This window comes from Triturus cristatus, chromosome 10, assembly GCF_964204655.1.
Source record: "Triturus cristatus chromosome 10, aTriCri1.1, whole genome shotgun sequence".
Lineage (NCBI taxonomy): Eukaryota > Metazoa > Chordata > Amphibia > Caudata > Salamandridae > Triturus > Triturus cristatus.
This window is the reverse complement of record NC_140593.1, coordinates 1,205,387,865-1,205,400,874: the sequence shown is the minus strand read 5'-3', so window position 1 is coordinate 1,205,400,874 and position 13,010 is coordinate 1,205,387,865. Positions and strand designations below refer to the sequence as shown.

The following is a 13,010-nucleotide window of genomic DNA, read 5'->3' as shown; positions in this document are numbered from 1 at the left end:
GATCAACAGGCACGCTTACCAACACTGGGATGAAGTTGGACAGCTCCTAAAACATTTAACGGAGCAGTACCAGCACCAGCAAAGAGCAACTCACCTGGTAGAAGAGGAGAAAAGCATGGCAAATACATGCCTAAAATCGGCATTGGATGCGGCAGAAACGTCAAGCAGGCTAATGATGATAGGAGTGACAGAGAAGACGCGCATGGCTCAGAATTTCAGGATTCAAGCCAGTGGTGCAAAGCAACACCCTAAACACACCTTTTAATGGAGAGCAACTGTTTGGCACGCCAGTCGACGACAAGTTGACACCGCTTAAGAAGGACAACGAAACAGCAAGATTCATGGGGGTGTTGCAGTTCAGGGGAATAAGAAGGGTCACACCCACGAGAAGACCGGGCGGTAGGGGAGGCAACGCGCCCTCCACATCGCACCAAACGTTCCAGCAAGGCTACCAAGGGAACAACCAAGGCCAGCAACAGCAGCAGGGACAGCAGCAGCAAAACTGGCAGTACCAGCCCCGGGGACAGTCCTTTCGAGGGCGCGGAAACTGACTAGGACAAACACGAGGAGGAGGAGGACAACCGCCCGCAACCAAGAGACTTCATCAAAGAAAATGCCCCCAACCTAGCAACACCTCTGGGTGGGCGGAAGGACATGAAGGGAAACTCCAGCCAAACGTTCAACGACAAACAGCACCTCAAACACTCAACACTGATAGGGGGAAGAATAAGAAACTTCATCCAGGAATGGAGAAAAGTCACATGGGACAAATGGATACTAAACATCATACAATACGGATGTGGTATAGAGTTAGAAAGACGGCCTCCGAACAGAAAACCAAGAAACAGGGCACACTCTGCAAAGGAACTCTCGCTCTTGCAGCTAGAAGCACAAGAACTGCTCAGCAAGGAGGCAATAGAGGTAGTACCAAGGGAAAAAAGGAACAAATGGGTTTACTCAACTTACTTCCTGGTGCCAAAGGTGGATGAGACACTAAGACCTATCCTAGATCTAAGGTTCTTGAACAAATTCATAAGAACACAAAGGTTCAAGATGACTTCCCTACAAGAGGTAATACCACAAATAACAACAAGGAGACTTCATGGCTACTATAGATTTTAAAGACGCATACTTGCACATCCCCATCAACCACAAGCACCTGCTGAGGTTTGTGATCAATCAAAGCCACTACCAGTTCACAGTACTGGCATTCGACCTCAGATCCACACCAAGGGTGTTTACAAAATGCCTAGCAGCTGTCGCAGCACTCCTACGAAGGCAAGGGATACACATATACCCCTATCTTGACGACTGGCTCGTAAAGGCAAGTTCGTACGGCCAATGCAGACTATACATCCAGCAGGTCATACTAACACTGACAAGATTGTGTTTCTCGATCCATTGGGAGAAATCGTCAACAGAACCAGAACAGATCAAGATATTCTTAGGGGCAGAGATCGACACCATTCAGGCCAAAGTGATCCCCAGCAGGAAGAGAACATTGGTGATACTGAAGAAAACACGTCATTACCGCAAGGGGCAAGTTCTGATAGTGAGGATGGCGAGCAAACTGATGGGAATGATGGCGTCATGCATCCACCTAGTCCCGAATATTCGACTACACATGAGACCATTCCAGGAATGGCTCCAGCAGCAATGGTCACAGGCCACAGGGAGTTGGGAAGATCTTGTAGTTGTCACGCACACAGTGCATCAGGAAATAGCGTGGTGGAAAAAGGAAAACTTATCACAGGGGAGACCATTCACACAACCAACTCCCAACAGTGACCATCACAACTGACGCCTCCCAGCTGGGGTGGGGCGCACACATGGACAAGCTCAAGGTGAGGGGTCTATGGTCACAGCAAGATGCGGTCAGACACATCAACTACCTGGAACTAAAGACTGTATTCCTAGCCTTAAAAGCCTTTCAGAAAGAACTGTACGGGAACAGGGTGTTGGTCCAAACAGACAACACAACCACCATGTTTTACATCAACAAACAAGGAGGAACTCAATCAGTACCATTATCCGGGCTAGCACAGGAAATTTGGGGATGGGCCATCCCACTGAAAATAGACCTACTAGCAACATCTCCCAGGGAAGGAAAATGTGGAAGAAGACCGGCTCAGCAGACAGACGTTGGCTTCCCACGAATGGGAGCTCAACCAGCAGGAAATAGAGAAGCTTTTCCAGAAATTGGATACTCCACAAATAGACCTATTTGCAACCTACCAGAATGCAAAATGCCAACACTTCGCATCCAGACAACCGGACCACTGGTCCCAAGGGAATGCGCTATGGATAAGTTGGTCAAAGAGCTTTGCATACGCATTTCCCCCGATACCACTGATACACAGGGGACTCAGAATCCGCAACATGATACTGATAGCACATCAGTGGGCCAGACAGTCCTGGTTCTCGCAGATAGTGGAAATGGCACAAGAATGTTCCCAAGAAGAAGGGACCTGTTAACAATACAGAACGGAAGGGTGCTTCACCCAGAATCAGAGGGTCTCAGCCTAGCAGCATGGCTCCTGAAGACCTAGAATTTGCGCACCTAAAGCTACCAGCGAGTACTATGGCAGTACTCGGGGAGGCAAGGAGGCCTACCACAAGAAAGTGCTACATAGCAGAATGGAAGAGGTACTCCCAATGGTGCATTAAGGAGAAACTACAACGGAAGGTCACAAGGGAATCAACCGTACTAAAGTACTTAACGCACCTGCTACAAAGCAGATTAAGCTACACATCCCTGAGGGTGCACTTGGCTGCGGTGGTGGCCTACACAAGAGGAGAAACTGGGAAAAGTTTCTTCACCTCTCAAGTGGTGAAGAGATTCTTGGAAGGGGCCAAGAGAATCGCCCCCCCAAAGAGGATGCCAGCACCAGCATGGAACCTCAACGTAGTGCTAACTCAAATGATGAAGGCACCCTTTGAACCTATTCACAAGGCTACACTGCACATGTTCACACTAAAGACGGCCATCTTAGTGGCGATCATGTCACTACCAAGAGTAAGTGAGTTGCAAGCGCTCAGACTCCAAGAGCCCTACTTACAAATACACAAGGACAGGATTGTAATGAGGACGGACCCACACTTGATGCCAAAGATGGTGTCTCGGTTCCATATTAACCAAACAGTCCAAATACTAAGTTTTTTACAAAAACCGACCACAAAAACAGAAAGGGTTCTAGACGCCAGAAGGGCTGTAATGCACTATATAGAGAGAACAAAGGAATGCCGGAAAACAAAACAGTTCTTTGTCTTCTTTGCAAGGAGTTTTCTGGGACGACCAGTCACCAAGAATACCTACCGTTGCACGATGGATTGCGCAGACAATTCAACTCTTCCACAAGCAGGCAGGACAACAGTTACATGGAGCAGCTCAGGCTCACTCAACAAGGAAGAAAGGAGCAACAATTGCTTTTCTAGCGAACACGCCTATCCAAGACATTTGCCAAGTGGCAACATGGTCTTCAGTGCATACGTTCACTAAGCACTACTGTGTGGATATTCAAATGAACAGAGAAGCGCAAGTGGGACAGGTCTTACAACACATATTCAGTAACCAGTGTTCATCTTCCACCCAGCCACCACAAGAAGGACAAACCGCTACAAAGTCTATGCACAGCATAGTGAATTCAGAAAGATACACGCTGCAAAACATATGGTTTCTTACCTGTTGGTGTAGTTTTGCAGCTTGAAGACTTTCTGGATTCACTAGCGAATCCACCCTCCTCCACCAGAAAGATGAGACAGGAGGTAAAGGGTTAATGATAAACAAGACTTTACAAAATAACAGAGAAGACAGGATTGACACAAGAAGAGAAAAAAGAATCCGAAGATGGCGACCAAAGGTGGGAGCTTCCGCAGGAAGCGCGCCGACGTCACGAAGAACACCAAATGGTGGGACGTCACCGCCCACCTGGGCGGTCCTTAAATATCGAGTAACCGCTGTGCAGGCAACAGTTTGAAGCTTGTTTACAGCTGCCAGAAAGGGCAACTTCTTGACCATATATATTTTTTACAGCATTGCAAATGCCCAGATGCCAGCATTAGACTGGGGTTGTTCAAGTTTTCCTTTTGAAATATTGCAAAGTGTAAGTTTCACTATACGAGTAAGGCAAGCCGGGCAACTTTATGTATTTCTCCGCGATTTAGTGACCGTACAGTTCTGTGGGTTTAATTATATTTAAATTTAAAGCCGCCAGCAACGTTATAATGGAAATAAATGTATAAAAATGATTCCCATCCCGAGAAGGACGTCAAAATCTCATTTTACAACCCGGGTTATCGTTTCAATATTGAACAATAAATCTGCAATGGCAGTTTCTGACCTGAAATGGATTGCAGCGAAATATATCCAGAACTTGGCTGGGCACGAGTGGATCAACGAGGGGCAGAAGGGGAGCGTGAAGGGTGCAAGGGAAGACCGAGGAGAGAGAGGTGGCAGGTTACAGGTTACTGGAAGGAGCTGAACGTAATGACAGCAGGCACCGGTCTCTAGAGTCTCTGCTCACAACTGATCGGGAGGATTTTTAGATCTTTGTAACAAGTTTACCAGGCAGCTTCAGTTCCTATGCCAGGGCTGAGTATCTGACCCAGCTCTGTGTTTTAACTTTGCATTCTGGGGCTTGTAGTTCGCAACGTTGTGATGCACCGAAAAGAGTACAAATAATAGAAAGACATTGCCATTTACAACGCCATTACTTGATTAATGCTTCACGAAGGGGAAAAAAAACAATAACATTTTCAATGCCAATAGCTCAAAACAATGTCATTGCGAGACCTATTGCATTGTAAATGCTTTTTATTATTGCTCCTCCCTCCTTACGGGACTGGCCCACTGAGAACACTGCAAACCCAAGTAGATGATCGTAGCACTGAAACGTTTCAGACACTCATCCTCAGTCACAGATCTGGGTTGAATCCATCATCATTCTTTAGCTCACTTTGCCACCCCAGTTCAGACACCGCTATATGCAAATCAGTCTTGACCCTGTGCCTCATGGGAACAGTCCAGCACGTACTGCCAAGCCATGTCTTCTCTGGACCGGAAACAAGCATCCTGGGACCGGTTTCGGGCTAACAGCCCTCATCAGCCAGGCTAGCTTGAATCCAGTGGCAAAGTGAGCAAGGGACCCACGTCTGGGCATACCCTGCCAACTTAATGCGAACAAAGCAAACACAAGGAGATGATGGACGGGGCACTGAAACTTTTCAGACACTCGCACCCAGTCACAGATCTAGGTTGAATCCATCATCGTTCTTTAGCTCACTTCGCCACCCCAGTTCAGAGACAGCTATATTTCTCATAGACACTCAAACACAAAATCGTCTTCATGCTCTCACTTACCAGAAACGGCTTCCAGTGAAAACACACTGCGCTGTGATAACTGCCGAACACTCACAACTCTTAACCTACAAACTCCAAACTATCTCACCGATAAATTTAATTCTCTGGAAAATCTTACTCTCTCTGTTCTAAAAATACCAAAGATCCCTCTCCACTCTGATTTTCAGGGGAAGATCCAAATTTCGCTGTTCTTTCTCTGGCAGCGTTCCCAGAATTTGGAAAACTCCTCCGTCACATTAAAAAGGCCCCTGCTCTCAGAGTTTCAGATTAAACCAGAGTGAAATTTTATTTACATCGGCTCAATCTCACATAATTTCTGGCATTTTGTGTTACAATTATTATGCCAAATGCCTGAAGTTTATACTTGTCGCATAAATAAGATTTCATTGAGATAAAAATTGTACAGCTGGAGCACAGTAACAATACGAGCGAACCAAACACTAGCAACTGCTGGGATTGTACCCGGACGCATTTCAAGTTGAGAAATAACACAGACCGCCTGTAACGCCCTGAACGTCTCAGGATCGTTTAACAGACACGATAATGAGGACGCAACCACTTGTGAAGGGTAAGTTATTTTAATGAAGGCACAAATAACACTAAGAATAAACAAAAGTTATAGTCACTGGAATCCTCCAGGCTATGTACGTTACCAGCCCACCGCACGGATGGTCCTAACCGTCCTCTGCATATACGCCGGTCCCGGCGTATGCCAACAGAGGGCAGAAATGAAATGGCCGACAATGCCAATCGGTAGGCTGTGAGGGGCACGAAGAGTGTTGGGGAGAATCGAGGAGTCAGGGAAACACCCAGCCGGGGTCTCTACCTGAAGGGAGCAGCCGCTCAACCTCTTCCTCAGACTGCACCGGGACGCGGAGTCACCTCCTGGTGATGCGTCACCGATACCCCAATCAAAAGTAAGAAGACTGAACCGAGAGCAGCCGCTCGATCGATCCTGTGGACTTCCGAGTCTGCAACGCGGCAAACACCTCCTGGTGTGCGTGACAGCTGGCAGTCCCTGTATCTCCGGTCGGGCTGGGAGTTACGACTCCAACCAGCAAAAGCGCCACTGCGCTTTGACTCAGCCGAGTCAAAAAAGCGAAGCTCAATGGTTGACCGGTAGAGCTTCCGGGTCCTTCACAGGTGACGATGGGGCAAGACACGGCCCAGGGAGTAACGACTCGACCTACCTCCGTTCTTGCCTTACTGGAGCACCACTCCGGAACACTGCTCTTCACGAAGCCGGTACGTCGATGTAAACACAATATCCGACAGCGTTGTACCTCCCGGTTCCTCCCTTTATAGGGCGTGTTTTCCTTGAGTTATGTAACAGCTCTCCTGTTTACATAAGGGCGTGTTTCCTTGAGTTATGTAACAGCTCTCCTGTTTACATAAGGGCGTGTTTCCTTGAGTTATGTAACAGCTCTCCTGTTTACATAAGGGCGTGTTTTCCTTGAGTTCTGTAACAGCTCTCCTGTTTTCATAACCTCTCAACCGCTAAGCATCCTGGGAGATGTAGTCCGTTGTCGCTGGTTACCGTTTTCCTCCCCACGCATGACAGGAATTCTTGACACCGCCAAATACGCATTTCGCACAAGTGCATCATTTTGCATAATTTTCCCCCAAGGAAATTCTTTGGATTTCATTACAGATCCCTCTTCTTGAACTTGCTGCTTGAAAAGCACCAGTACCCGACATTCCAATCCTAAGTTCATGTTGTACCTCTTCAGTTATGACTTCTGTTTTTGTTAAATAACTCCATATTTCCTGGCATCCTCACTTTCTCAGTGCTTATCGCTACCTTTTAACTTTTATTACTAGATTTGTGATCTTTACTCTTGCTCACTGCGGTTACTGCTTCGGAAGACCAATGTTCTTAAGTAAAGTTGTTGCTTATGTTTATTGTCAATGGTATAGAACCTCTAATTTATCTTCTACTTGTGCATGTGTTCCTTATACCAATGCATACATTCTTCCATTATGCTGCAAGTTAATGCACGTTAATTTTCTGGTTGATGTTTCACACCTTCTCCTGTACAGTGCTCTGAAATCCTTTGGATGGTATATTCACTTCATAAGACAATAAATAAAAAATATGATTTATTTTAAAATGTTTGGTCTATCACACAGGCAGTATAATATGCTAGCTTTGTCAGTTTGTGAAATGGCCAGTTTCCATTTTGAGTCAACATTTTGTAGTAAGATTTGGGGGCTACTCTATGTTCATTGTGCCAGTGAACTGTGTTAAGATATTCTTATCTTTCCCTACAAACAGGTGGAACTTGCACTTTGGGATACAGCTGGCCAAGAGGACTACGACCGTTTGAGACCCCTCTCCTACCCCGACACAGATGTAATTCTAATGTGCTTCTCAATTGACAGCCCAGACAGTTTAGGTAAGTGATCGGGCACTGGCACTGCTGTTGACTCGTAAAGACATCCTCTAGCATTCTTGTATAGAATTATCCATCAGGATATCTTAATTGAAGTCATGATATTGTCTAGTCATTAGCTGGGTCCCGTAGCGCTTTCAAAAGAAAATCTCAAAATAATTTTAGCATGCATTTGGCAGCAGGCAACATTAACTAGGTCTTCTAACTTCAGCCAGTCAGCATTAGAAACAAAATTCAAGTGAAAAACCATGGATAACTTAGCCTTACTGTGTTATTCTTTTAATTTAAAAAGGAGACAAATGGAAAGAGAGTAACATGGTCATCCAATTCGATTACAATACCATTGTGGTCAGGGACACCAATGGTAAAGTGTCCACAAGTAGGATGCTGCCCAGTACTCACGGACTGTTCAGTGGCCGAAGATTGTGTCATACATAGTGTAAAAAGATGGCTGCAGTGGGTAGGATCACCTGTGGCTCTCTAGTTACAGCTCTTAAATCAGCCAGCGATTCTGTACATCTGTTCAGATATGACCGGGCACGGTGGGAATCTGATCATGTTTATAAAAGATCTGCAGAAAACAGAATTTCCTAGAAAGTTCAGAGGGACTCGTTGTTTTAACCCTTTCGCTGCGGCGGGAATTCCGCCGCAGCGCTGGGGGGGGTTTGGGGGCAGCGCGGTGGCGCGGTGCTCATGACGGAACCGCTCCGTCATGAGCCGCGGTTGAGCTGTGCTCATGACGGAGTGGTTCCGTCATGACTCCGCCTACTGCGCTAATCGCCCGCACAGGCGGGGAATTAGCGCCGCGTGGGCGGCGCGGCCGCCAACGGCCGCAGCATGACGGAACCACTCCGTCATGAGCACACGGCGACCGTGGCTCATGACGGAGCGGTTCCGTCATGAGTGGGGAAGGGGTTAAACCAAGTTAAAAGTGCAGCAATCAAAGCAGACCTGGCTGCTACAATTTTGTTTCCATTGTATTGAACTGCAACATACATCCTTCTTCGCCTCACTTCATTAAATCCTGATGTACACTTAAAAATAAATGAAGCCGCATTTTTCTGGCCCTGCCCTCTTTTGTCCTCCTGTAGCTGAGGAAATGGAGAAGATGAAAAGGATTCTGAGACTCTTAAAGCTGCAGGCCTGAAGGAGATAAAACAATTTGATTTCACTGTTGCATTATTAGACTAATTAGGTCTCTGTGGATCTAGAAAAATTAAGCGCATATCCAGTTCAAATTCCTTGCTATCTCGGCGAATCTCAATACCATCAAACAAGGGAAGTGTCTTCCCTGAAGGACAGCGTGTATTCCATTTCTCAAGTTTCACCAGTTATGTGTGACAAAGCCAACAGTGAGACAAGTTGCATCCCTGCTAGGATCCCTGGCCTATTGCCTTTTTCTAGTGCCCAGTGCCCCCCGCAATATGAGACCTCTCTAGCAATGCTTGAAAGAGCAATTATCGCAACATCAGGGCAACTGGAAAGACACAATCTACCTAAATTAACAAGCATAGCAGTCTTTTCAGTGGTGGCTCAACCACAAAAAAATATATACTCAAGGGAGTCCAATTCCACCAAGAGCTTCCAACTCAGACCACAGTAACTGATGCTTTTCTCACTGAGTGGCGAACACTCTTGGACAATCTCACAATTCAGGGTTGTGTCCTCCACACAACAACTTTCACATCAGTGTTCTAGAACTCCAAGCAGTTCACTTCACCATTAGAGCTTTCCTACCAGTGCTATGCACAGACAGAGTTCAAGTACAGATGGCCAGTATCACCGCTATATACCACTTAACAAACGGGCAGGAACACGTTCAAGAACACTGTGGTTTGAAGCCTAAGCAATGTGGCATTGACTGCTGGCAAGGAATCTAACCCTTCAAGCAGTACATCTGGCAGGTCTCGAAAACCATCAAGTAGACCTACTCAGCAGGCAAGAAAATCTCGAATGAGAACTAGACTGTCTTTCAAGACTTAACTTTCACAAACATGTACTTCATTGACACCGAACAAAATCAAATGTCCTATTGCGGGTTCAGAATATGGGACGCACAGTTGATGGGCAACGTTCTTTTGTTGATTTCGTCGAACAGATCTCTGTTTTTCCCTGATACCACTAATACCATCAGTCATCATGAAGCGTAAAGATTCTCAGCGATCATGATTCTCGTAGCCCCAGAGTGGTAGGGACTGTGGTGGTTTCTAAAGCTGCTTCACATATAGCTCAAATCACACAAAAGACTACCGTACAACCACAAATAGCAATCCAGGATGGGGGAGGGGTTCTACACCCAAAGATCTCCTGCCGTACTGCATGAGGATTTTAGGAAGCAAAGAGATTGTCTACCAGGAACACTTCTGCTTTTAAGTGTAAAGGATTTGTGATTTGATGCCTTAGCAATAAACCTGATCCAGTCTCAACCCAAGAGAATGTTATTCTTCCTTAGCTGTTCCATTTGGCAAAGTTGAACTTGCAATTTTCTTCTAAGTTCTTCTACCTGCCATCACAGCTTACCTTTAAGGACCAAATCAAAAATCATTCTTTACAATCAGTGAGTAAAGACTTTTTGATATGACTAAAAAAGACCGACCATCCAGACAAAAGACCTTCTCCTCCATGGGAGGTAAATATATGGCTCCTCCCTTTGAGCCTATACATAATGCCACATCGTTATGTTTTGCAGAGCTGTAGAGCGTGCTATCACCCGGGAGGGTGTCCTGGCGCTGAACAGGTGTGAGTCTAGCCACACCTAGGACCCAGTGGGACTACTTGAAAAGACAGGCCTCCTGCTTCTTGCAGAATTCAAGTAGTGAGGACGGGGCTCTTCTGTATAGTGGCAGGTCGTGTCTCGCTTTCGGAGCCATGCAGGAGAGTGCTTGACCGTCTAATCTGATTTTCCATATGCGTGGGATTTGTGCAAGTAACAGTCCGGATATGTGGAGGTGTCTGGCAGGTATGTGAAAGCAGATGCAATTGTTGAACTATGCTGAGGCAGTGTTATGAAGTGCCTGAAAGCGTGAGTGAGGTGCTTGAATTATGCTATTTTGTGAATGGTGAGCCAGTGGAGATACTTCAGGGGTGGTGTGATGTGTTCGAGGCATGTGAGCTGTAGATCACATGCTTTGCATAGCCTACCATCTAGTGTTGGGTCCAAATGTTTGCACTTTGGTTTTCTTCGTAGAAGTCTTTTCCAGTCATGAGGTGACTCCTCCTTTCGGTGATAGTGCGCATGGGCATCAACACCATTGTTAGATTGTTTTTTTCTGCCATCGGGTTCGGATGTGAATTGCTACGCTCCGGTTCGGCGCCGTTTCTCAGGTTCCCAGCGACACGTAATCCACTGCCCTCAACGGTATTGTTTCTCGATCGCGTTTCCCATTTTCCGTGTTTTGTTTCAAATCAAAGAACTTCGATCGGGAAACTTGTGGAGGGCCGTTGGGCCTACCCGTGCCAGGCTCACTAGCAGTGGCTGGAACGGACTCCATTCAAGCTCTGTCCTGGGTGTTGCGCTACGTTTCTGTGAACCGACTTGCACGAAGCGTACAACCTCTGCCTATCCCCGAAACACGACGAAAGAGACTGCGACCCGTGCCAATCATTTCAATCGAAGAAGACGCTCTGTGACTGTCGGGCTCTATGTCACGAAATGCAACATAAGGGCAGCTCTTTACCGGACATCTTCGGCGAAGATTCCGATAGAGAAGAACTACCCGCTCAAGGAGTTGAAGAAGCAGATCACATCTCCGTGTCAGAGGCTGACTCTGACATGGAAGAAGAGGAGCAAGTTACACCAGGTCAGCGTACCGAGAGTACAGAAATCCCCTTGCCCCAGCAACACAAGACCAAAAATGCACCGGTCCTTCCTCTGCCTTCGGGCCAAGGTCGGCTCCATGCCGGTGCAGAGCTAAACCTTCGGCGTCGAAACCGAAGCATGTCTTGGTAACCATTCCACTGTTACAGAAGAGTAAATCTTCGGAGCCGAAAGGTTCGGAGAAGAAACTTTTGATGACGAAAACAACAAACAAAGACCAAAAGACTCCAATAGAGCCTCGGTCCGACGTTCCGCCTTCGGATCTGAAACATCCAGACACTGGACATATCCATGCAAAACTACCTGAGAAAGGGAAAATGGGCCTACAGGAGGATTATGACATTCCTCTGAAGAGAAAAAATTTGGGTACTAACCCTTCTCCACCTTACAAACCACCTCCTTCGCCCACTGATCCAAATTTACTCAGCCCACCCATAAACTCACCACCACCAGTATCGCCTAACCCACAGGATGAAGGGGATGAGGATAGGCCACAGGATACTGAGCCATGGGAAGATTATGACACTGACCCAAACGCAGATAATGACCCTGATTTAGAACCGTCCAGACGCTCACCATCCAAAGACAACATAAAATACATTGAGCTACTTAACAGGGCTGCTCAGTTCGAGGCATGTGGGCTGCTGAATTCATATCTGTGCATAGATCGCCGCCTAGTGTTGGGTCCGGATGATTGCACATTGTTGTCCTGGAAGAGTCTTCGAAGTATCACGAGATAGGTGGCTCCTCCCCTGGACTACAGTGCGCATGGGCATCCTCTTCATCCTTAGATTGTTTTTTTCCGCCATTGGGTTCGGATGTAACTATCTTAGCTCAACTTAGGAATACTTAGTTTTAGGCCAAAAGGCCTTTAGTTTTCGTCGGTACAGTTACCGTTCGGTGTCGACTACTAGATTTAGTGCTCCACACCCTCTTCCAACTTTCAGACCGGTTTGGTCCAAACTTCGAAGCTCGATCGACGATGGAATCGAGGACTCCATTCAAGAGGTGTCCGTTATGCCACGCGAAGTACCCTCATATCGACGTCCACCCAGTCTGTAATAAATGTCTCTCGCCGGATCACGACGAATCGAAATGCATGGCCTGTGCACGGTTCAGATCTAAGAAGACTCTGCGGAATCGACGGGCAGCGAGGCTCGCAGCACAGCAAGCAGCGCCTGCTCCCACCAACATATTCAGCACCGAGGACGAGGACGCCAAGAGCGTGGAAGAAGTAGTCTCTAGCCCCGCTTCAGAACATGATTCCCGATCGGACGACGACGATGAGGTGATCTTTCGACGTGAAGAAACCGTCGATGAGGTAGGAGACTTCGACGAGGCCTACGGGGCCGAAGAAGACAGCTCTCCCGAAGAGCTAGGCCAACCCATCGAAACGGAGGCCGAAACTGTACGTCGTCATCAGGCTCCGGTCGAGGGATCG

The 13,010-nt window shown here is 47.0% G+C and overlaps 1 protein-coding gene across 1 annotated transcript in view; it reads left to right on the top strand.

Moving 5' to 3' along the window:
• LOC146797071 (transforming protein RhoA-like) overlaps positions 1–13,010 on the top strand; it is a 126,796-nt gene that overhangs the window by 63,934 nt on the left and 49,852 nt on the right. The window contains exon 3 of the mRNA XM_085629687.1: positions 7,635–7,755. Coding sequence (XP_085485813.1) covers positions 7,635–7,755 — 121 coding nt within the window. The remainder of the gene's footprint in view (positions 1–7,634; positions 7,756–13,010) is intronic.